This window comes from Chrysemys picta, chromosome 6 (assembly GCF_011386835.1).
Source record: "Chrysemys picta bellii isolate R12L10 chromosome 6, ASM1138683v2, whole genome shotgun sequence".
Lineage (NCBI taxonomy): Eukaryota > Metazoa > Chordata > Testudines > Emydidae > Chrysemys > Chrysemys picta.
In genome coordinates, this window is record NC_088796.1 from 47,186,278 (window position 1) to 47,207,649 (window position 21,372).

The 21,372-nt window shown below is 46.2% G+C and overlaps 1 protein-coding gene and 1 long non-coding RNA gene across 11 annotated transcripts in view; one reads left to right on the plus strand and one right to left on the minus strand.

Moving 5' to 3' along the window:
* The window catches only part of ANKRD31 (ankyrin repeat domain 31), a 133,516-nt gene that overhangs the window by 103,551 nt on the left and 8,593 nt on the right, over positions 1 to 21,372 (plus strand). For 7 of the 8 annotated variants that reach the window (XM_065550081.1, XM_065550083.1, XM_065550082.1 and 4 more), the window contains 4 exons: positions 1,488 to 1,584; positions 3,177 to 4,212; positions 12,314 to 12,454; positions 16,605 to 16,701. In XM_065550081.1, coding sequence (XP_065406153.1) covers positions 1,488 to 1,584; positions 3,177 to 4,212; positions 12,314 to 12,454; positions 16,605 to 16,701 — 1,371 coding nt within the window. Of the gene's footprint in view, positions 1 to 1,487; positions 1,585 to 3,176; positions 4,213 to 12,313; positions 12,455 to 16,604; positions 16,702 to 18,611; positions 18,796 to 21,372 lie in introns of all 8 variants that reach the window. The other variant, XR_010588790.1, reaches the window with a different exon arrangement.
* Positions 2,568 to 21,372, minus strand: part of LOC112059430 (uncharacterized) — a 38,466-nt gene continuing 19,661 nt past the window's right edge. For all 3 annotated transcript variants that reach the window (XR_006175829.2, XR_010588795.1, XR_010588794.1), the window contains exon 4: positions 2,568 to 5,145. This is a non-coding gene — a long non-coding RNA (uncharacterized LOC112059430). The remainder of the gene's footprint in view (positions 5,146 to 21,372) is intronic.

Here is a 21,372-nt window from a genome sequence, read left to right on the forward strand (position 1 = left end):
TCCACTGGCTATGGGCAATAAAAGCACTCCCCTTCAGGCCCCCTCAGAACGCACACTTTCTTTACTGGTTAGCGAAAGGCATATTCTAACCCCCTAGTCATATAGGTGTCCCCCTGCAGTGTCCAGCTGCCGATCATTGGACACTCACAGAATTACCAGACCTTCTGTTCCCAAAGGAAAAGTACACTGCACCTTTCCAGTTACACCATAGTACAGAGCTCCACTTAACACACTGCACTTAGATTTGTCTATAGTGAAAGTAAGTATACGCTTATTTAACAAAGAGCTTACTTCCTAGATTAAAGATCTTTGGCATCTCCTTGCATTCTCCTGTTATATCAGACTAATCCTTTCATCTTAGTCATAAACCAGACACTCTCCTGCTGTGTGTTCCTTTCTGTTGATTTTGTGATCGCTTTTCGACTTTGTAGTGTTGATTAGCTGTATGATGCTGTATGCAAATAGACTTCTGTTGTAAGATACACAATGGTCAGCCAGGGAAATAAATGTCTCTTATTCCTTGTCTGAACAGAACCTGTTTATCACCTTCTGGTGACCTGTCTTACATACCTCAAGAACACAGTTTTCAGTATATGTACGTAACTCCTCACATACTATGCATTTCACAATGACTATGATGAGCAGTGTGACAAAGGCTTTCAATAGAGACCTTACTTGACACTCTTTGGCAAACTACTATGTTGCCCTGTAACCCCTTTGCATGCCTGTGCACTCTGCCAGTTGGCACCTAGAGGTCCCTGGCTCATAGTTGGTAACTGCGCTTGTGATGTTGTTAAATCTGTGCCAGTTGAGACCTTTCAATTTTCTGTTGTATTGTAGGCCAAAGAAAAGAGGGCATCTAATAGGACCATTTAAAAATTGTTCCTCCTTGTGTTTCACAGAGGGATATAGCTAGCAAACTTAATCAATTTCTAATCTATTTTTCTTTTACAGTCTTTTTCTGTGATGTATGTTTTAATACAGTATGTGAAACTGTTATACATTGATTCAGATGTCATATTTGACTTGGAGAAATAAAAATCCAGGCTGTTCTCTAATATATAAAATATTCAAATTATCAAATTCTTGCTTCTATAGTCTTAGTGGACCTGGTCCTCAGCTGGTGTATGTCAGCATAACTCCATTGATTTCAAAGGACCTCAAAAAGATTTCATTGCCCATCAGTCAAAGGAGTGCGCTTTAACCTACACAATTCCCTTAATTACTGTCTGGGTGTGGCTACTGCATTTCCAGACTTTCTAAAATTTGAGCTATTCAAATGTAAGTAGTTAAATATAACTTCCTGTGGAGAATTTCATCTTGAGTGCTTATAAAGCAATGACTCATAACATACATGACAGTATCACCTGTTGCCATAACAATATTTTCATTCTCCAGCTTTGTTTTTGCTGCCTCAATAATTGTAATGATCATAATTCTGCCTCTCATTTTAATAATAATTTTGACTATGTTTAAATGCTGAACAGGACTGTATATTCATGACCTGTCGCAGATACAAGACACTTTGAATGCAGTGCTTGCCAAACAGAAAGCAGAAAGGGATGTCCTAGCTAAAAAATACAGGTAAGTGAAATGTAACCTATGGTTTTATTAAAGGTTTATTTTTTAAAAACATCACGAATGGATCTTGTTAGAAGGCCAGCAAGCAGTAACACGAAGGCAAAATTGTGTGGTCCTAACTCAGTCTTTTATCAAGTATAACTCTATTGGCATCAGTGAGAGTTTGTGCCTGCGTGAGAATTTCAGGATTTGGCTGACTCTAACAAGTAAAATATTTGTATCAACACATAATTATTGAGGCAGCAAAAACATAAAGATACCTCCACAGGGACAGACCCTCTTGGAAACTAGACTATATGTTCCTGGGCCCAAACCCAATGTGAGGCTCTGCCACAAGGTCTGATTGGTGGAGTCCCAGACCAGCTGATTGGCCTGCTAGCTGTACTTAAGCCATTAGCAGGAACAGGAATATGTCCAAACAATTGGGTTCCACCCTGGTTTGGATAGTGTGCTTTGTGCTTCCTGCTTCCCCAGCTTGATCTCCTGGCATTTAACCTGACTTGACTTGTGGTTCCTGACCTCCAGTTTGTCTCCTGCCTCTGACCTCCTAGTATCCTGACCTGGCCTGACTCAGATTCTCGACTCATGATTCTAACCTCCATTTTTCCCCCCTGCTTCTGACCTCCCGGTATCCAAATCAGGTTGGTCCTTAACTCCTGGTTCATGACTGTGGATTTTGGATCTGACTAATAAGTCTGGCCACCCATGAGCTGGCTATGACACTCATGGAAATCAGTTGAATATAAAGGATATTATCAAGTTATTTTTCACAATTTTAAAAATAATTGCTTTACTTACTTCTACTTATAATAACCCAGTAGAATTTGAAATTGAAATCTCTCTTCTTACTGCAATTTTCATTCATTATGTAAGTGTACATGCATACATGTGCGCACACACAATTATCACTGCATAGCAGGTCATGAATTCTGGGCTGCTAATGTCAATTTTTGGGAGGAGAGGATTGGATAAAGACTATGAAAGCATTTGTTTACAAAATAACATTTATTTGAAGGATTACACAGTGTCAAATCCTGGCAGACTCTTGCATCTATGTGGAGCTCCGTGGACTTCAGTATGGCTCCACCCAGGCCCATAAGTTTGCTCATGCAGAGCCCAAGTGAGGGCTGCAGAAGGCCTGAATGCAATAAACCAGTGTTGTGAGAAGAAGGGTCCAGAGGAATACCCAGAAGATTTATATCTCCCCTGTGCACTGGCCTCTGGTGATATGAGGGCAGGGAATTGGCCAGTGACTATGTGGATCCAGTTTCTCAATTCCACTCGTAGGGATGCATGGTAGGTCAAGACTATTACAGTAGTTAGGATGCTTCACATCCTGCCTCCAGGCTGAGGAGGAAGATTCTGACCTCTGCAGGGTTTCTCTGCACACCGCTTATTATGCATAAGGATTGGGATTTGAACTATAAACTGTACAAACAATTAAAAGGTTGTTCAATTTTTGGGCCTCGGCAGAGTCCCGTTAAAATATTTCCGTTTCTTTAGAGGTTTTATACACACACACAGAGACACAGAGACAAGAGTTTGTATTTTGTGTTCTGAATTAATCTTTTGTTTGTTTGTTTTATTTCCTATAGGGCTTCAGTGGAGTCTTTTAAACAAGGAGCATTGAGGGAACAACTAGTTAAACTTGCTTCTAGGCAAAAGAGTCTTTTGGTTGTGGCACAAAAACAGAAAGAACTAGGCCAGAAAATAAAAAACTATAGGAAAGCAAAGCAAGTGTATTCTAGATGTTCAAAAAAACAAATCCCAAACTCAGTTATTTCTCATGAAAAGGACAACAGAGATGATCTGACTGTTGATAAAATAGTTCATCCTGATGTAGTAACAGTAAGTGTAGATCCTGGTGCCAAATTGACTAATGGAAACCCGGTGGAAACACTTCTCCCTGGAGAAGGTAAATTTTCAGATCAAGAATACAGCCAACATCCAAACAGCTGCTTAGATGAGACAGGAACAAATGAAGAGGCAAGTACAAGCAAAGAAGTTTCTTCTCATGCTTTGACATATGAAAACAAGGTTAGAGAATATACCTTTGATAAGACATCAAAATCCACAGATACTATAGAAATGGTAACATTGCCGTCAGAACCTATTATTTGCATTACTCCAACAAAGTGCTCACAGCAAGAAAAAAATAATTATATAGCAACTGCAGTACAAGGAAGCAAGTCTCCAAATCCCAGTCCAGTAACCAGCATGTTAAATATTTCAGAAGATGAAAGTTTTGTTATCAATAATAATATCCATCAACCAATCACTGATAGTCAACAGGTTCTCACTGGTAAGACTCTGCAAAGATGTGGACATAGAAATGAAGCTTCCCAGAAACAACCAATAGTGATGTCAGAATCTGCAGAAATCTCTCCTATTACTCTTCAGCAAAATATCTTCCAAAATAATAGAACCTCAAGTAATGCTACAGGTCTGGTCTCATCTGTACCTTATCCAGTAAACAGCAGTCAAAATTCTTCACAGTACTCTGATAATCAGGATAGTGAACAACAGCAATTGAACTGCAGAGGAAATAGAAGGAAAAAAAATCGACTGAAAGATCTACTTGAATTAGGAAAGATTAAGCCAGGAGAAAATGTTCTAGAATTCAAACTGCAGGTAATTGGTTTACCACCAAAATAATGTAAATATTAGAAAATAATGAAAAGAAATAAACCACATAATGTAGGAAATCATATCATAGGACTGGAAGCGACCTCGAGAGGTCATCAAGTCCAGTCCCCTGCACTCAAGGCAGGACTAAATATTATCTAAACCATCCCAAACAGGTGTTTGTCTAACCTGCTCTTAAAAATCTCCAATGATGAAGATTCTGCAACCTCCCTAGGCAATTTATTCCAGTGCTTAGCTACCCTGACAGGAAGTTTTTCCTAATGTCTAAACTAAACTGTCCTTGCTGCAATTTAAGCCCATTGCTTCTTGTCCTATCCTCAGAGGTTAACAAGAACAATTTACCTCCCTCCTCCTTATATCAATCTTTTATGTACTTGAAAACTGTTATGTCCCCTCTCAGTCTTCTCTTCTCTAGACTAAACACACCCATTTTTTTCATTCTTCCCCCATAAGTCATGTTTTCGAGACCTTTAATCATTTTGATTAAATATTGAACATTATACTGTACCAAAGCAGTTTGAGTATTAAGTTAATCTGTAAATATCAAAATAAACTCCTGTCTGAACAGCCAACTCTAGTGGCCCACCCCATCCACCCTACTGATGAAGTTATTCCTCACTGACCTTTGCTTGGAGACCTGAGCTTGTTGGAAGAAGGCTAAGTGGAGACCTGTTTCTCCCCCCCCCCCCCCCCCGCTCCCCACAACTGTATATTTTAAAGTTACAAGGTTTTTTTTAATATCCTTGTAACCCGTCAGACAAAAGACTATTTAAAACATGCAGAATTAGAAAAATTGGGACTCCATTAAGAGACGATTGCCAGTTTTCAGTGCTGAAATATGGTCATCATCAGTGTATCATGGTCATCATCAGCAGGTGTTTGAAATGGAACAGGAGGGATAGTCTGGACTTCTCAAACCTGTAAAGGAAAAAAAAATACTGTTACCTTTTTTTAACAGAGCAGTTATCCAAAATTCAAGTTTTGTTGGTAGTTTCTGTTAAGAGAAGAAATTGATGGTAGTCAGGTATTTCTTTAATGCAGCCCTATTTATTTACAAAGAATGTACACAAAGTCAGATTGCCCTGGACACAATAGAAATCGAACAACAGAAGACAGTTTCGCGGGGGGGGGTGTTCTTTTTTAAGTACCGGTGAAAGACAAAGTTTTGTTGACAACTTCCCAGTGTAGACAAGCCCGAAGTCAGTCTGCCACCCCTGTATTTGTCATGAGACCACCATAAACCCCTTGGATTGCGCGGCCCTGCCACTGCCCAGGCTTGCATGTGCTCTAGTTATTGGGTGGTGTTTTCCATTCAGCTATCACTGAACAAAAGGGCCTTTAATTGTTCCCTCATTTAGCCTGAATGGAAGGCAGTTACCACACCTAACAATGTCAGCAAGGTGGTGTGATTGCCCAAATCCCAGCCTAACTGTATTTTAATTTAGAAATTTGTTTGTGTTTCCTTCATCTCTTTATTCAGTATCTTCAGCACGTAATACTGAATTTTTATTTGATATTTACAGATCAGCTTTTAAAACGATTTTCTACCAAGAGTCTTATAAGAAAGCATTTCAGTGGGTGAAATGCCTCTGCCAAACCATGTATCAAATAGCAGCATTCAGAATACTGTATATTTAACAGCTTTTGGTTGCAATTTCTATTATCTGTTTAACATTTACTGTCATTGCTAGCAGCAAAACAGAATGGTTGGCTGGTCCTTTAGACTGCATAATATTTGATTTTGAAAGTTCAGAGGTGGCTTTTAGTATTTTTTATGACTAAATGTGATACTTAGGAGGACACTGTCAAGTCCTTTAGGCCAAAAATATAACACTAAGGGCTTCTCTTCACTACTACGCTAAATCAGCATTGCTGCATCGATGTAGCGGCGCCAGTGTAGGGCTTCTGGTGAAGACGCATTATGTCGACAGGAGAGTGCTCTCCTGGCGACGTAATAGCGTCCACCTCTCATTGAGGTGGAGTAATGTCAGTGGGAGAGCATCTCCCGCCGACATAGCACAGTGTAGTTGATGTAAGTTACGTCGCTCAAGGAGGTGTTTTTTTAACACCTCTGAGCGATGTAACTTACATCAACTTAATTGGTAGTGCAGACAAGCCCTTAGGGATTGATCCCACTATTAGATAAACGAGCATGTTTGAAACAGCTGAACAGTTTGAAAAATAAGTTATTTCACTTGTTTCTATGCTAGCTGATGGTACAAGAGACACAGGCCTTGGCTACACTTGCAGATGTACAGTGCTGTGAGTTAAACCTGACTTCGTGCAGCTGAGAGGGGAAAGCGCTGCAGTCTGTCCACACTGACAGCTGCCCAGTGCACTGTCGTGGCCACATTTGCGGCAACTGCAGCGCTATTGGGAGCAGTGCATTATGGGCAGCTATCCCACAGAGCACCTTTCCCCATTCTGGCGCCGTGGGTTGTGGGAAGGGGGCGTGGATGCAGGGGATTCTGGGTCCTGTCCCAATGCCCCGTGATGCATTGCTTCGCATCCCAGAAGTCCCTTTGTTTCCATCCACCTTTGGCGCCATCTTTCAACGGTTTCTGTGCAGCGCGATCTGTCTGCGGGAAATGGAGTCCGAACTGCTGAGACATATTCTGACAAGTCTCGCCAGCACGTCACGTTTGGCTATCCAACTATTCCTTAAGATCCAAAGTGACAGTGAGAGTGAGGGTGAGGAGTCCGATGATGCTATCGAGCCGCGTAACGCGTATGACATGAAATTGCTTGTGGCATTCACAGACATGCTCAGCACCGTGGAACGCCGCGTTTGGGCTTGGGAAACAAGCACCGAGTGGTGGGATCACACCGTCATGGAAGTCTGGGATGACGAGCAATGGCTGCAGAACTTTCGGATGAGAAAAGCCACTTCCATAGGACTGTGTGAGGAGCTTGCCCCCACCCTGCGGCGCAAGGACACGAGATTGAGAGTTGCCCTGCCAGTGGAGAAGTGGGTGGCTATTGCAATCTGGAAGCTGGCAACTCCAGACAGCTACCGGTCAGTCGCAAACCAGTTTGGAGTGGGAAAGTCGACCATTGGAATCGTGTTGATGCAAGTTTGCAAGGCCATTAATCGCATCCTACTCAGAAGAACCGTGACTCTGGGTAACGTGCAGGATATAGTGGATGGCTTTGCTCAAATGGGGTTCCCTAACTGTGGAGGGGCGATAGATGGGATGCACATTCCTATTCTGGCACCACCCCACGTAGGATCCGAGTACGTTAATCGGAAGGGGTATTTCTCTATGGTTCTCCAGGCGCTTGTGGATCACCATGGGCGTTTCATTGACATTAACACAGGCTGGCCTGGAAAGGTGCATGACGCACGCATCTTTAGGAACACTTGGCTGTTCAGGAAGATGCAGGCCGGGACTTTTTTCCCAGAGCGGAAGATCACAGGAGGGGAAGTTGAAATGCCCATTGTGATCCTTGGAGATCCCGCTTACCTGTTAATGCCGTGGCTCATGAAACCCTACACAGGGAGCCTTGACAGCAGCAAGAACGGTTCAACTACAGACTGAACCGGTGCCGAATGAGTGTGGAGTGTGCTTTTGGCCATTTAAAGGGCCGCTGGTGATCTCTGTATGGGAAGCTGGACTTGGCCGAAAACAGCATCCCTGCAGTTATATCCGCATGCTGTGCCCTCCATATTTGTGAAGGGAAGGGTGAAAGCTTCACTCAGGCATGGACCTCTGAGGTTCAACACCTGGAGGCTGAATTTGCACAGCCAGAGAGCAGGGCTATTACAGGGGCCCAGCGCAGGGCTGCAAGGATTAGGGATGCCTTGAGGGAGCAATTTGAGGCTGAAAACCAGCAGTGATATCTGGTGCCCTGCACGGGAGTGAAGTGCAGTAGTTCCAATCTTTAGGAATCAGTGTTTGCTAAGCAGACAAGCAGACTTGCAGTGCCTGTTTATTTCCTGGGCTAAGGAGTTTTTTACTTTATGCAATAATAAAGAATGTTTTCAAAGCCAAAAAATCCATTTATTGGAAAGAAAAAAAATTATTTATTGAAAAGAAACAAGGGGGTGGAGTGGGGAACGGTACAATCACAGATTTGCGTATGTCCTGTCTGGTGTGCTGTGCAATGAGTGCTGCACTTCAGGGCAGCTATACTGCCTGGTGATGGGGGTTGAGTGCAGAGGGTAAGGGTTGTAGTTCTCATGGCTGAGTGGTGAAGATACTGGTGTTGGAGGCAGCAGGTGGCGTGAAGAACAGGGAAGTTGGGGAAAGTGGGTTGGAGGTGACAGTGGGGCACAATGGAAAGAGTTTTGGGACAAGGGCTGTAGGGGGGGTGGCGTTTGCGGTACTGCTCCTCTTTCTGCATGGCTACCAGCTCCTGGATAGCGTCTGCTTGGCGCTCCAGGATGCTTATGAGCCTATCAGTGCTTTGCTGCCGGTGCGCGGTGCTTTGCCGCTGGTGCGTTGCGTTTTCCTGGCGGATCCTGCTTTCTCTCTCCCTCCAGTTCTATGCTTTCTCATTCTCTTTAATAGATTGCCACATCACTTCTTGCAGCATGTCTTTGCTTTTTTGCGGTCTCTTCCTGAGTCTTTGCAGTCTCTGAGCAGGCGATAAGAGGGACGGCTGAGGTCTCAAGGTTGATGCAGCTATATAGGCAAAATGCAACATTTAACAGAGGCAGCATTGTTTATACCAGACAGAGTAATGATTCCCCCCGCACTTAAGAAGTAGAAAACAACAGGGTCTACACAATAGCATAATTTTCCCGTCCGAAACAGAGCACACATATCCCACGGGAGCCTCAAAATGGTGAGTAAGAGGGACTGATTGTTTCAGGGCTGCACTGTCCTCTGGGTTTCTGTGCCTTGGGGAAAGCCAACAGCTTCAGGGGGCACCTCCACTGAACACTGTCCCAACATTTTCCACAGGAGTTCGTCCTGGACGATATCTCGCTGCTGAGGGTGACCTGGGAAGCAAGGGAGGGTCTTCTGCTGCAATGCGGCTTCCGCCCTGGCCCATATGCAGCTTGCCTGTGTGCAGCAATGGTCCCCATGCCCCTCGCGGCACAGTGGCGCGGACACGTTAGCCTGGCTGGGACAAGGACCACGGTGGCTCTCCCGATAAACCTGTGCAAGCGCATTGCACACGTTCTGGATGAGACATTTGAGGAGATTACCGAGGCCGATTACCGTGATGTGATAAACCACATCAATGCACTATTCCGCATCTAGGCATGCATGCCTAACCCTCCTCTCCCAAAGAGCCCGCACCGAAAAAATTCCTTCCCGAAAAAAAAACCGCTTACCGGGAACCTGCTCTTCTGTTTGTCCTCCACCAAGTACCGGCCGCTGTGACCTTCCTCCTGGCTCGAAAAGAGCTCCTGGCTGCATGGCTCCAGGGATTCCGGGGTGTCTCCATCTGGCCCACCACCATCACTCCCGTTTTCCTCCTCCTCCTCCCACACCGGCTCTGAAGTGTCCATGGTGGTGCTCGGAGTGGAGGTGGGGTTAACCCCAAGTATTGCATCCAGCTCTTTGTAGAATCGGCAGGTCACAGGGGGAGCATCCGAGTGGCCGTTTGCATCGTGGGCTTTGTGATAGGCACTCCGCAACTCCTTCACTTTAATCCTGCACTGCAGGGTGTCCAGTCAAGGCCCCTTTCCATCATGTCCTTTGATACCTTCCCGAAGGTATCGTAATTCCTACGGCTGGAGCGCAGCTGGGACCGTACAGCTTCCTCCCCCCAAACACTGATGAGGTCCAGCAACTCGCCATTGCTCCATGCAGGGGCTCGCTTGGCGCGTGGAGGCATGGTCACCTGGAAAGATTCACTGATAGCACTCCACGCCATGCTGGGCTGAGCAAACAGGAAGGGGATTTTTAAAATTCCCGGGGAATGTAAAGGGTGGGTCACATGGTTGGCTACCTGAGGCCAGGGCAGTAGAGTTTGAACCGATGACCAGAGTGGCTAGAACAGGCATTGTGGGATACTGCCGAATAATGCTGGAGGCCATTCACAGTGCATTGGGCGGCCACACTGGCGCCGCAGCGCTGCAGCGGCAGCGCAATACTCGCTATTCCTCTCGGAGAGGTGGAGTTTATGCAGCGCTGCAACCACGGAGATACAGCGCTGCAAATGCCTTGCCAGTGTGGACGGGGAGTGAGTTACAGCGCTGGGGGAGCCTTTACAGCGCTGTAACTTGCAAGTGTAGCCAAGGCCACAGTAATGTGCACCCTATATCTAAGAACAAAATCAAGCCCCCGCCTTCAAATATGTCCCTCCCCCCCACCTTCAAACATAGAGCAGATATACAAGATAGTTGCCTCAGAAGTGACTACCAGTTCATTTCCAGTTCAAAGTGCTGATCAACCAGTTGAAGTATATAACTGATTAAGTATGTAGAGAGTCAGCTATGAAAGGCATACAAGCATGGACAGTGTGTGACTCCTCCATTTGGGAAAGCTGTGCACCTGCCTCGAGGCCTGCCCCCGCTCGGCCTCCTCTCCCCCCAAAGCCCCACTCATGCTCCACCCCCGGCCCCGCATGGCCCCTTCCCACTCCCGCCCCAGCCCCAAGGTCCCCCCGCCTGCTGCTTCACACCTTTCTCCAGCCCCCACTGCCAGCCTGCTGCTCACTGCTTGCCTCCTCCTCTGCCTCCCCCCTGTGGCCAGCCGGTCAATCACCACTTCCATGCACCTCTTCACCTCCTCCCCCAGTCCCATGCGGGCAGAGCGGGGACGGGAAGAGGTGGAGTGAGGGTGGGGCCTCAGGGGGAAGGGGATGAGTGGGAACAGGGCCTCGGGGCAGAGCATGGGCAGGGCCATGGCCAAGGTGCCCTTTCGGCGGCAGTACTTCTGGGTACTCGTCTGGCTCTGTCAATCTGTTTTTTCACTTCAGCAGGTGGGTATTGTAGTAAGTCACCTCCTACAAGACAGGCCCACCAAAGAAAATAACAGAACACCACTAGCTGTCACCTTCAGCCCCCAACTAAAACCTCTCCAGAGATCTACAACCTATCCTTAAAGATGATCCTTTACTCTCACAGATCTTGGGAGACAGACCTGTCCTCGCTTACAGACAACCCCCCAACCTAAAGCAAATACTCACCAGCAACCACGCATCACTGAACAAAAACATTGACCCAGGAACCTATCCTTGTAACAAAGCCCGATGCTAACTCTGTCCACATATCTAGTCAAGTGACATCATCATAGGACCTAATCACATCAGCCATCCCATCAGGGGCTCATTCACCTGCACATCTACCAATGTGATATATGCCATCATGTGCCAGCAATGCCCCTCTGCCATGTACATTGGCCAAACCGGACAGTCTCTACGCAAAAGAATTAATGGACACAAATCTGACATCAGGAATCATAATACTCAAAAACCAGTGGGAGAACACTTTAACCTGTCTGGCCATTCAATGACAGACCTGCGGGTGGCTATCTTACAACAGAAAAACTTCAAAAACAGACTCCAACGAGAGACTGCTGAGCTGGAATTGATATGCAAACTAGGTACAATCAACTCAGGATTGAATAAGGACTGGGAACGGCTGAGCCATTACAAACATTGAATCTATCTCCCCTTATAAGTATTCTCACACTTCTTATCAAACTGTCTATACTGGGCTAGCTTGATTATCACTTCAAAAGTTTTTTTCTCTTACTTAATTGGCCTCTCAGAATTGGTAAGACAACTCCCACCTGTTCATGCTCTCTGTATGTGTGTATATATATCTCTTCAATATATGTTCCACTCTATATGCATCCGAAGAAGTGGGCTGTAGCCCACGAAAGCTTATGCTCTAATAAATTTGTTAGTCTCTAAGGTGCCACAAGTACTCCTGTTCTTTTTGTATTTTTAAAGTTGCTCATACAATGAAATTTATCTCAGTTTACAACTGAAATATTTATTTATTTCTATTTATGATCATGGCATGAGTTGCTGAATAAAACCCCTAGAATAAAGAAAAGATGCAAAATAGCTAGCTGCAACTTTTCAGTTCATATGAACTTTTAGAATTTTGCTTAAATTTAAAGGATATTAATTTTAATTTGTCAATTTGCTTGTCATTTTTTTTCTTTATTTTCATTTTTAGGACTTCACCCATAAAGTCACTCTTTTGGGAGATGGTAAAATCAGAACGAGTGACAATAGAACTTATGGGAATCCAGTTCAGTGGGTTAAGGCACTATTAGGAAGTGACATTTCTGTGAGCTGGAAGTATGTGTGGAATAAGGTAGGCTCACTGTTATTTCTAAAAAATCACTTAAAAGCTATTGTATTCTTTTGTAGAACGATACCCATGTCACTTTTAGATACATGCTACTAGCTTTGTGATCAGATGGCTAGTGTGAAAGTTCTAAGTCATAAAGCACCAGACATCTGAGAAGTCCCCCAATATCTGCCAGCACTTTTGCAGCATTTTTCCCAGCTCATATGGACACTTGAACAACTTTGTCTATCTTTTAACCCCCTGCATCCTTTTAAAAGTTGCATTTTTGTTTCATCAAGATGCCACTCACTACAAAGTGGACATTGCAATTTTTCTTAACACCCTGGGATAGTAGATTCACTGCACAGCTGCAACCCTGTGAATGAGAGGCTAGTGCTGCTTGCTTGAGCAGCACACCCAAGCTATTGACCATGTGGCCTGCTTCTATGTGGACGTTGTATCCAGTTGCATAAATGAGGCTCTGAGCATCATCTAGCCAGTGGTCTCTGGGGACTTTGAAGCATTTTTGTAGTGTTTAGCCTTTGGCTGCTGTCAGTGCATTCACATTTCAGGCCTATTTGATCTCTTTAAAGGTGCTAAGATTTTTTTTTAAATTGGGCTTGTGCCTTTATTTCTTTAAGATAAATGAGGCTCAAAGAAGATGTTTTTACCTTATATATGTGAAGTCTGTTACTCCCTGTTTTTTCTGGAGGGTGACTTAGAACATGTCTATAGTGAGCTCCAACTCCTTTATTAAAAGGGATAAGGATAAAGTTTAGTTAAATGGGTGGTAACAAATGTAACTTTAGTGCTCTCATGGCCAAGATGGAGTCTGCTGTGCAGGCAGCTCTGGCCAAGAGAAGGCATGCGCAGGAATGCAGCAGGAAAAATCCCTTCCACCCCAGGGGCACCTGTTCCAAACCCACCCGAGTGAACACAGACACACCAGAAGAGAACAATGAATATAGGAAAGAGAAATATTTATTTGTAGAGGGATGAGAGGAGAAAAACAGACGGAAATATAAGGGGTGTGGTAAAACAGGGTTGCATTCAACACAAGGCCTGACAGCAGTGGTGAGCTGGAGCCGGTTCGCGTGAACCGGTTGTTAAATTTTGAAGCGGTTTTAGAACCGCTTGTTAACCAGCTTCTCTGACGGGGGGCGCTGTGGCTTTGATGGGCTCCGGCCGGGAAGCGTGTAATTTATCCTCCGGCCGCCAGGGGGTGCTGTGCTGTGGGAGCCATGTGAGTTGCCGCTTGGCCCTGTTGCTGCTGCTTAGGGTTACCATATGTCCGTTTTTTCCCGGACATGTCCGGCTTTTCGGCATTCAAACCCCCGTCCGGGGGGAATTGCCAAAAAGCCGAACATGTCCGGGAAAAATACCGGCCAGGCACTTCCTCTCCCGCGGCTGCTCTGCTCCTCCCCGGACTCAGACTTCGGCTCTGTTTAAGAGCCAAGCTGCCCGAGCCAACGCTACCGGCTTTGGGAAAGGGGCGGGGCTAGGGCCCGTGGAGTGTCCTCTTTTTTTATTTTTTAAATATGGTAACCCTACTGCTGCTGCTCCTCAGACCCCTGACCCTGGGGCTCCTGCTGCTTCCTGGTGGGTCCCCGGCTGTTCCGCTGGGCCTGGGCTGCGTCCTGCTGCTTGGGCTCCTCCGAGCCGCACTCAACCCCTGCTGCACCCCTGCCCTGTCTCCAGCCAACCCCTGCCGCACCCCCCCGCCCGAAGCCAGCCAATCCCTGCCGCACGCCCTGCCCTGTCTGCAGCCAACCCCTGCCGCACCCCCTTGCGGCCCTGCCCGAAGCCAGCCAGCCCCGCACTCCTCTGTCTCCAGCCCTGCCAACCCCTGCCGCACCTCGCTGCCCGAAGCCAGCCAGCCCCGCACTCCTCTGTCTGCAGCCAACCTCTGCCGCACCCTTTTGCGGCCCTGCCCAAAGCCAGCCAGCCAACTTCTGCCGCACCCCCTTGCGGCCCTGCCCGAAGCCAGCCAGCCAGCCCCGCACTCCTCTGTCTCCAGCCCTGCTGCCACCCCTCGCCTGAAGCCAGCCAGCCCCTGCAGCACCCCACTACCTTGCCCGCAGCCAGCCCCGCACCCTCTGCCTCCAGCTAGCCCTGCCCCACGCCCCTGTCTGCAGCCGTCCCCACGTCCACTGGTGCCCTGCAGTTCCCAGGGCAGTAACCCTAAACACCTGCTTCAATGAGGGGGGCAGGGAGCAGCTGGGACCCACACATGTGAAACGGAGCTCATTTCTAGATCAGGCCCATCTTTTTAAAAAAGAACTTTAGGTAGAGTTAACATACATCCGTATTTTCCCAGACATGTCAGGCTTTTGGGGTCTTAAATCGCCTCCAGGGAAAATACATATGTATGGTAACCCTATTGGTACAAAAAATACATACAGTGGCACATCCCTTAAATCAGAACTTTTTATAGGGAACCAGTTGTTAAGATTTTGGCAGCTCATCACTGCCTGACAGGCCCAGCTGTACCACAGTCTGAAAGGGCAGACACCAGCAATGTGTCTACACACAGAGTTCAGGAGTCCTGGGAAAAGTTCCAGTCCAGTTGTGAGTCTTGGGTGCTCCTGGTCATAGGCGCTGAGTTTCTAATCTCCCAGCTCAGCCCAAGCCCCGCCCCCACTTCACCCCTTCCCCCAATACCCCACCCCGCCCTGCTTCCCACCTCTGCTCCGCCCCCCCCTTCCTGCCCCTTCCCCACCCAGTTCTTCCCCCTCCCCTAAGCGCGCTGCGCTCTCGCTCTCCCCCTTTCCCCCCCAGCACTGATCGGTGGAAGCACTGAGGGGAGGGGCAGGTGCTGATATCGGGGCTGCCGGTGGGTCCTCAGCACCCACCATTTTTTTCCTGTGGGTGCTCCAGCCCCGTAGCACCCACGGAGTTGGCACCTATGCTCCTGGTTGTCTTCGGTGCCAGTAAACTTTCCCCAACAAACCCCTCCGGTGCCCTCTTCTTTCACTCTCTGAAAAGCCACACAGAGTTACAACCTCCCCACTTAACTAGCTAACAACTTCCCTCCTTATTCCCAATGCAAAGTCACAAGACCCAGCACTCATGGCTCCAGACAGCTCTGGGCAGCAGTGATACTGGGTCCAGCTCTGGTTTATCCTTCTCGGGCAATTCCTCCCTGTCACAGTGCTCCTCCTGGACCCTATCTTGGGGTGTCCCCGGTTGGTCTCTCTGTCCATAGGGTCAACCCCGTGGGTTCTCCAAGCTCCCCCCTGCCCAGCACCTCCTGCCCGTGGTGGCTCTGCTGATCAACTCCTTCTCCTCCCAGCACCTCCCACCTGCCGTGATCAGCTGTTCTGTGGCATGCAGGAGACGCTGGGAGGGAGGGAGAGGAGTGGGGACGGGGCGTGCTCGGGGGAGTGGGCGAAAGAGGTGGGGTGAGGGCGGAGAGGGGGTGGGAACATGCAGGGTAGGTGTGAAGGGTTGGAGTAGGGGCGGGGCCTAGGGCTGAGCACCCCCTGGGACAATTGGAAGCGCCTGTGTCTTTGTCCCTCCCAGGCTTTGGGCAGGTTCTTGGCTCCTTCACTCTGTGAGGGCCTGCTTCCTGCAGCCCTTCTGTCTGGAGCTCCAGACACAAACACACTCTCTCTCAGCAGTTGCCATGTTTACCATTTGTACTTGTGTCTGTGGTAGATTTAGTGCATTTTGTATCAAGTTAAAGAGTCAATGCTCCCTCAGCATTGACTCTTTAACTTTCCCACATCAATGCATCTTTCCTGTGGCCATTTTAAAGCCCAGGAAGTGCTAAGGAAGAGTAAAAGAAAAGTGCTTGGATCCTGAGGAAACAAGTAACTCCTCAGAAGCAAAGTAGATACAACCTTTTCCCAGTCACAAAATGATTTTATGTGAGATTTGAACTCATGTCCCCTGGCTAGTAGACTCTCAATGGATCTAATGTTCAAAATTAGACATCTTCAAGTGCAGATGCAAAAATTGCATTTCGTGTAACATACCTAATTTTTGCATGCATTATCTATACAAATTGTGTATTCAAAATATGTTCTTGCAGTAAGTAACAGCATGTACCAAATTAGACCTATAATTGCATACACCTAATTTTGAAAGAAACCTGATATTTTTGACTTATTACCACAGAAAACACAACATAAATAAAATAACCAGTAACTTATATAGATTTGTTTATATACAGGTCACATATCTTGGAACAGAGCTGTCAAAAATTCTTGTTGAAGAAGCAGGTATTCCCAATGAGCCAGAATTACCAGCACAACAAAAACAGCCTTCTGGTATGTACAGACTAAAACCTAATTTCCACTTTGGCTGGAAGTAGCAGAAAATGGTTTCTGAAGTGCTCAAGTTTTCACAGTTCACTCACTCCTTACTGATTTGGTTCAGGAATTACCCTCATTACATACCTTAGATTTGAAAAAATTCTTTCAAAAATTGATCTGTATGGTAAAAGAAATATTCCCTTCTCCCCTTACACAGTGCAGTGTGCTGGAAGAGTAATTTTGAATGCCTTGGGTGCCAAATAAAACTATTTAAAAACAAAAGTCTTACTAATCATTGTAATTGTTTATTGTGCTAAGTATGCAAACCATGCTTTTCAAACAGAAGAAATAAACTGCTTAAGTGGAGACCCCTAGAAATGCTCAAAAGACAAATTATTATCCTGAGTGTTTCTCTCTCTAACACTATACAAGAACAAACAATAACACAAAGTATATTAATTCAGACATCCACAAAGGGACTTAGGCATGGCGACATTAAACATTGCCACACCTAACTTTTAGGCACCTAGAAAATCACAGGAACAGCACTGCGATCCACAAAGCCTGAGTTAAGCAGACATTAAATGTGGGGAGATATGCACCTTACAATTCATTCCACAAAAGCCAGCATGCTAGGCAGGGAGCTGCATAATGGGAGATGCCAATCAGAGGGGTGTATCCTAAGCTCTGTCCCTCTCACAGAGATAAGCGCCTAAGTCCAGGCAGCAGGGAGATACCTACTTCTGCTAGCGATCTACAAACCAGGGGAAGATAGGCGCTCCTTCTCATAAATTGCATGCAGAGCCTGATCTAGTAGATATGCTCAGAGGACATCTAACTCCACACAAAAAAAGCTGTAGGAGGAGGAGAAATACCTCCATTATGACCATTAGCTCAGTAGGATGCTCACTTAAGATGTGGGAGATCACCAGTTTGTCCCCCCTCTACCTGATGAGAAGGGATTTGAACAGGGTTCTACCACCAATAACCACTGGGCTAAAGATTATAAGGCAAGTCCTCCTCCTCTTCCAGTGGATTTGTGCGGAGTTAGGAACACGCTCTTTTTTTCTAGCGAAGACAAGGCCTTACACATTACCTTTGACTTTGCCATAGCTGGGGATCAGGTTCAAAATTTGTATCTCAGTGTTAGTTCAGCCATGTGGTAAACTGTTGACTTCAGTGGATTGCATGGATGTAAGTGAGAGCAGAATTTCCCCCACTATATGTAATACGGTGTATTTCTGTTTTCCTTTAACCAAATCATGGAGTCCTTATGTAACTTATACTCGTCTCTTTTTCTGACAAAATTTACATAGCGACCAATGGAATTTTACCAAAGAAAGACTGTGTAAAAATTAATGTCCAGTCCTGCAATTGACTCGGCTGCTGTTAACGTGACTGTATAGGGGAACAGGGTCTGCCCATACACTACAAGTTACAGGATCTCACACTAAATTGAGGATTTTAGGATTTGTTCCTGTGTTTAAATGTAAACCATAATGACTTCAGTGGGTCTCCGTATGGGTGTAGGGGTTTGGTAACTTTGTAAATTGCAGGATTGAGACTTTGCTGACCTGCAACTCCAAACCCCCTACCCCAATGGCGTAGGGGGTTTGGAGTTTTCAACCCACAAGGAAATAATTTTCTACTTTAAAATGTATCTCCAAAGCAGGATACATTCAGTTTGTTTGAATACATTTGTTTAGTTCTCTAATCTCATCTCTGTAATTATAGTCACTATACTCATAATTATACCCACTTAGCTCACTAAGAGAACCCAATTAAATCAAATATCTTCACTCAGTCCTCATGATGAATCATTCTTTCATAGGCCCTGCATGGACTAAATAATGTATCAGTTTGTAGAAAAAAATTGTCTTAATCTTTTTTGCTACCAAGGATTAATTTTGTAACATTGGACCCAGGCAGTCACACATGGTGCCACCTCAGTCATGGTACTACCCCCACCTTTCAGCACACTGGGGGTCTATGAAGCAGACAGCATGCAGCAAAAAATTCCACCACTTCCACAAATGGAGAAAACAGGAATAATGCCATCCCTTGACGTAGAAACTGTGGAAGTACCACCTGTGTCCAGAGAATTAAGAAGTAAGACTTTTTATTTAGCACTGGCTAGGAAGCCTTGTGGAAAGGAGAAGGAAAACTGATGAGGTAGAAGAAAAAGAGGGAAGAAGGGAATTGGCTCATCAGCTGTCCAATAGCATTTTTATCTGATGAGCTCTGTCCACCACTCTTGCCTGTCATAGTTTGAGAACCACTGGCTCGAAACCTCAGAGAACACTTTCACTTTTGTCATCCTGGGGCGAGACCCAAAGAAACAAATTTGCCTCCACTATTCCATAGCTTGCTATCTGTAGCTGCTGAAACCACTACTGTGCATCAGATGGTGCCATTACCTTTCAAATCCCCGATCACTGTTGTCTATCTTTATTGAGATAAGTTATTTAGTTTCTCAAAAAATATATGGAAATATAAGGAAATTAAAGTTTTAAAATCAATTAAAAAGTGGCTTGCAAGAAGGATTTTAGAGAAGATTACTTATGTTAATAATTTTGTTGGTTGTAGTAATAATTGAGAGCAGTATTACTGTATTATTTATTCTTCTTTGAGTGCTTGCTCATGTACATTCCATATTAGGTGTGTATGCTCGCCACATGCACTGGTGCCAGAAGTTTTTCCCTCAGCAGTATCCATAGAGGACTGTCTCTGGCGCCCTTTGGAGTGGCTGCCGGCTCCTCCCACCCTCAGTTCCTTCTTGCCGCTAGTGACGGTGCTGGAACATCTGCTGCTTTGGCTAGCATTGATTCCTTCTCTGTTCTTGCTAACTTTGAAATCCTGTAAACTAGTTATACATCGTTAGTAATTTTCTTAGTTACCCTTAGTAGTAGTTCTCCACCTGTCATGGAAGGTTGCATTCCTGGTGGCGGTGATGTCAGCAAGACGGGTCTCTGAAATTAAAGCCTTGACCTCAGAACCTCCGTATATGGTCTTCTACAACGATAAGATTCAGTTGTGGCCCCAGCCGGCCTACTTGCTAAAGGTGGTCTTCATCTTCCATATTAACCAGGATATTTTCCTCCCGGTGTTCTGTCCCAAACTGCACAAGACCAGTGAGGAGTGGCGTCTTCACACCCTGGACATCCGGCGGGTCTTGGCTTTCTACTTAGACTGTACCAAGCTTTTCTGAAAATCGACTCAACTCTTCATCGCTACAGCGGATAGGGTCATCTGATGTCCTTGCAGAGGATTTCCAATTGGATTATCTCATGCATAAGGACCTGTTACGACTTGGTGGGGGTTCTGCCGCCACCAATTGTCAGAGCCCACTCAACAAGAGATCAGGTGTCTTCGGCAGGCTTCCTGGCACACATCCCTATCCAGGACATCTATAAAGCCACAATGTGATCCTCTGTTCACACGTTTACCACTCATTATGCCATCACTCAGCAGGCCAGAGACGACGCTGGGTTCAGCAGAGCTGTGATGCAGTCTTCACATCTGTGAACTCCTACCCACCACCAGGGGTACTCCTTTGCAGTCACCTAATATGGAATGGACATGAACAAGCACTGGAAGAAGAAAAGACAGTTACCTTTTCCGTAACTGGTGTTCTTCGAGATGTGTTGCTCATGTCCATTCCACAATCCACCCTCCTTCCCCACTGTTGGAGTTTCTGGCAAGAAGGAACTGAAGGTGGGGGGAGCCAGCAGTGCCCCTTGTGCCAGGCTGTGTGGGCGCCACTCCAGAGGGCACCAGAGCTGGTTCCGTATGGATACTGCTGAGGGAAAAACTTCCGGCACTAGTGCATGTGGTGAGCACAAACACCTAATATGGAATGGACATGAGCAACACATCTCAAAGAACACCAGTTACGGAAAAGGTAACTGTCTTCTACTACACCAGCCAAGAAGCAAGGAAGCAAAAAACTAAATCAGAGCCAGTATATAAATGCCTCCTTACTATCCTCTTCTCCAGTAAGAAACTATCCAAGCAACATAATACCTCAAATAGTGGGATTATAGGGAAGTCTACACTACAGTGCTACATAAGTGCAGCTATAGCATGTCTGGGTGAAGATGCACTATGCCAAGTTTGTTCGTCTGGAGAAGACAGACTGAGAGGGGATATGATAACAGTTTTCAAGTACATAAAAGGTTGTTACAAGGAGGAGGGAGAAAAATTGTTCTCCTTAGCTTCTGAGAATAGGACAAGAAGCAATGGGCTTAATTTGCAGCAAGGGCAGTTTAGGTTGGACATTAGAAAAAACTTCCTAACTGTCAGGGTGGTTAAGCAGTGGAATAAATTGCCTAGGGAAGTTGTGGAATCTCCATCGTTGGAGGTTTTTAAGAGCAGGTTAGACAAACACCTGTCAGGGATGGTCTAGAGTAGAGGTGGGCAAAATATGGCCCGTGGGCCACATCCGGTCCGCGGGAACCCTCCTGCCCGGCCCCTGAGGTCCTGTTCCAGGAGGCTACCCCCGGCCCCTTCCCTGCTGTTCCTCCTCCCCCGCAGCCTCAGCTCGCTCTGCCGCTGGCGCAATGCTCTGGGTGGCGGGGCTGCGAGCTTCTGGGGCAGTGCAGCTGCAAAGCCCGGCCTGACCCGGTGCTCTGTGCTGCGCGATGGTGTGGCTGGCTCCAGCCACCGGTGCTCCAGGCAGTGCGGTAA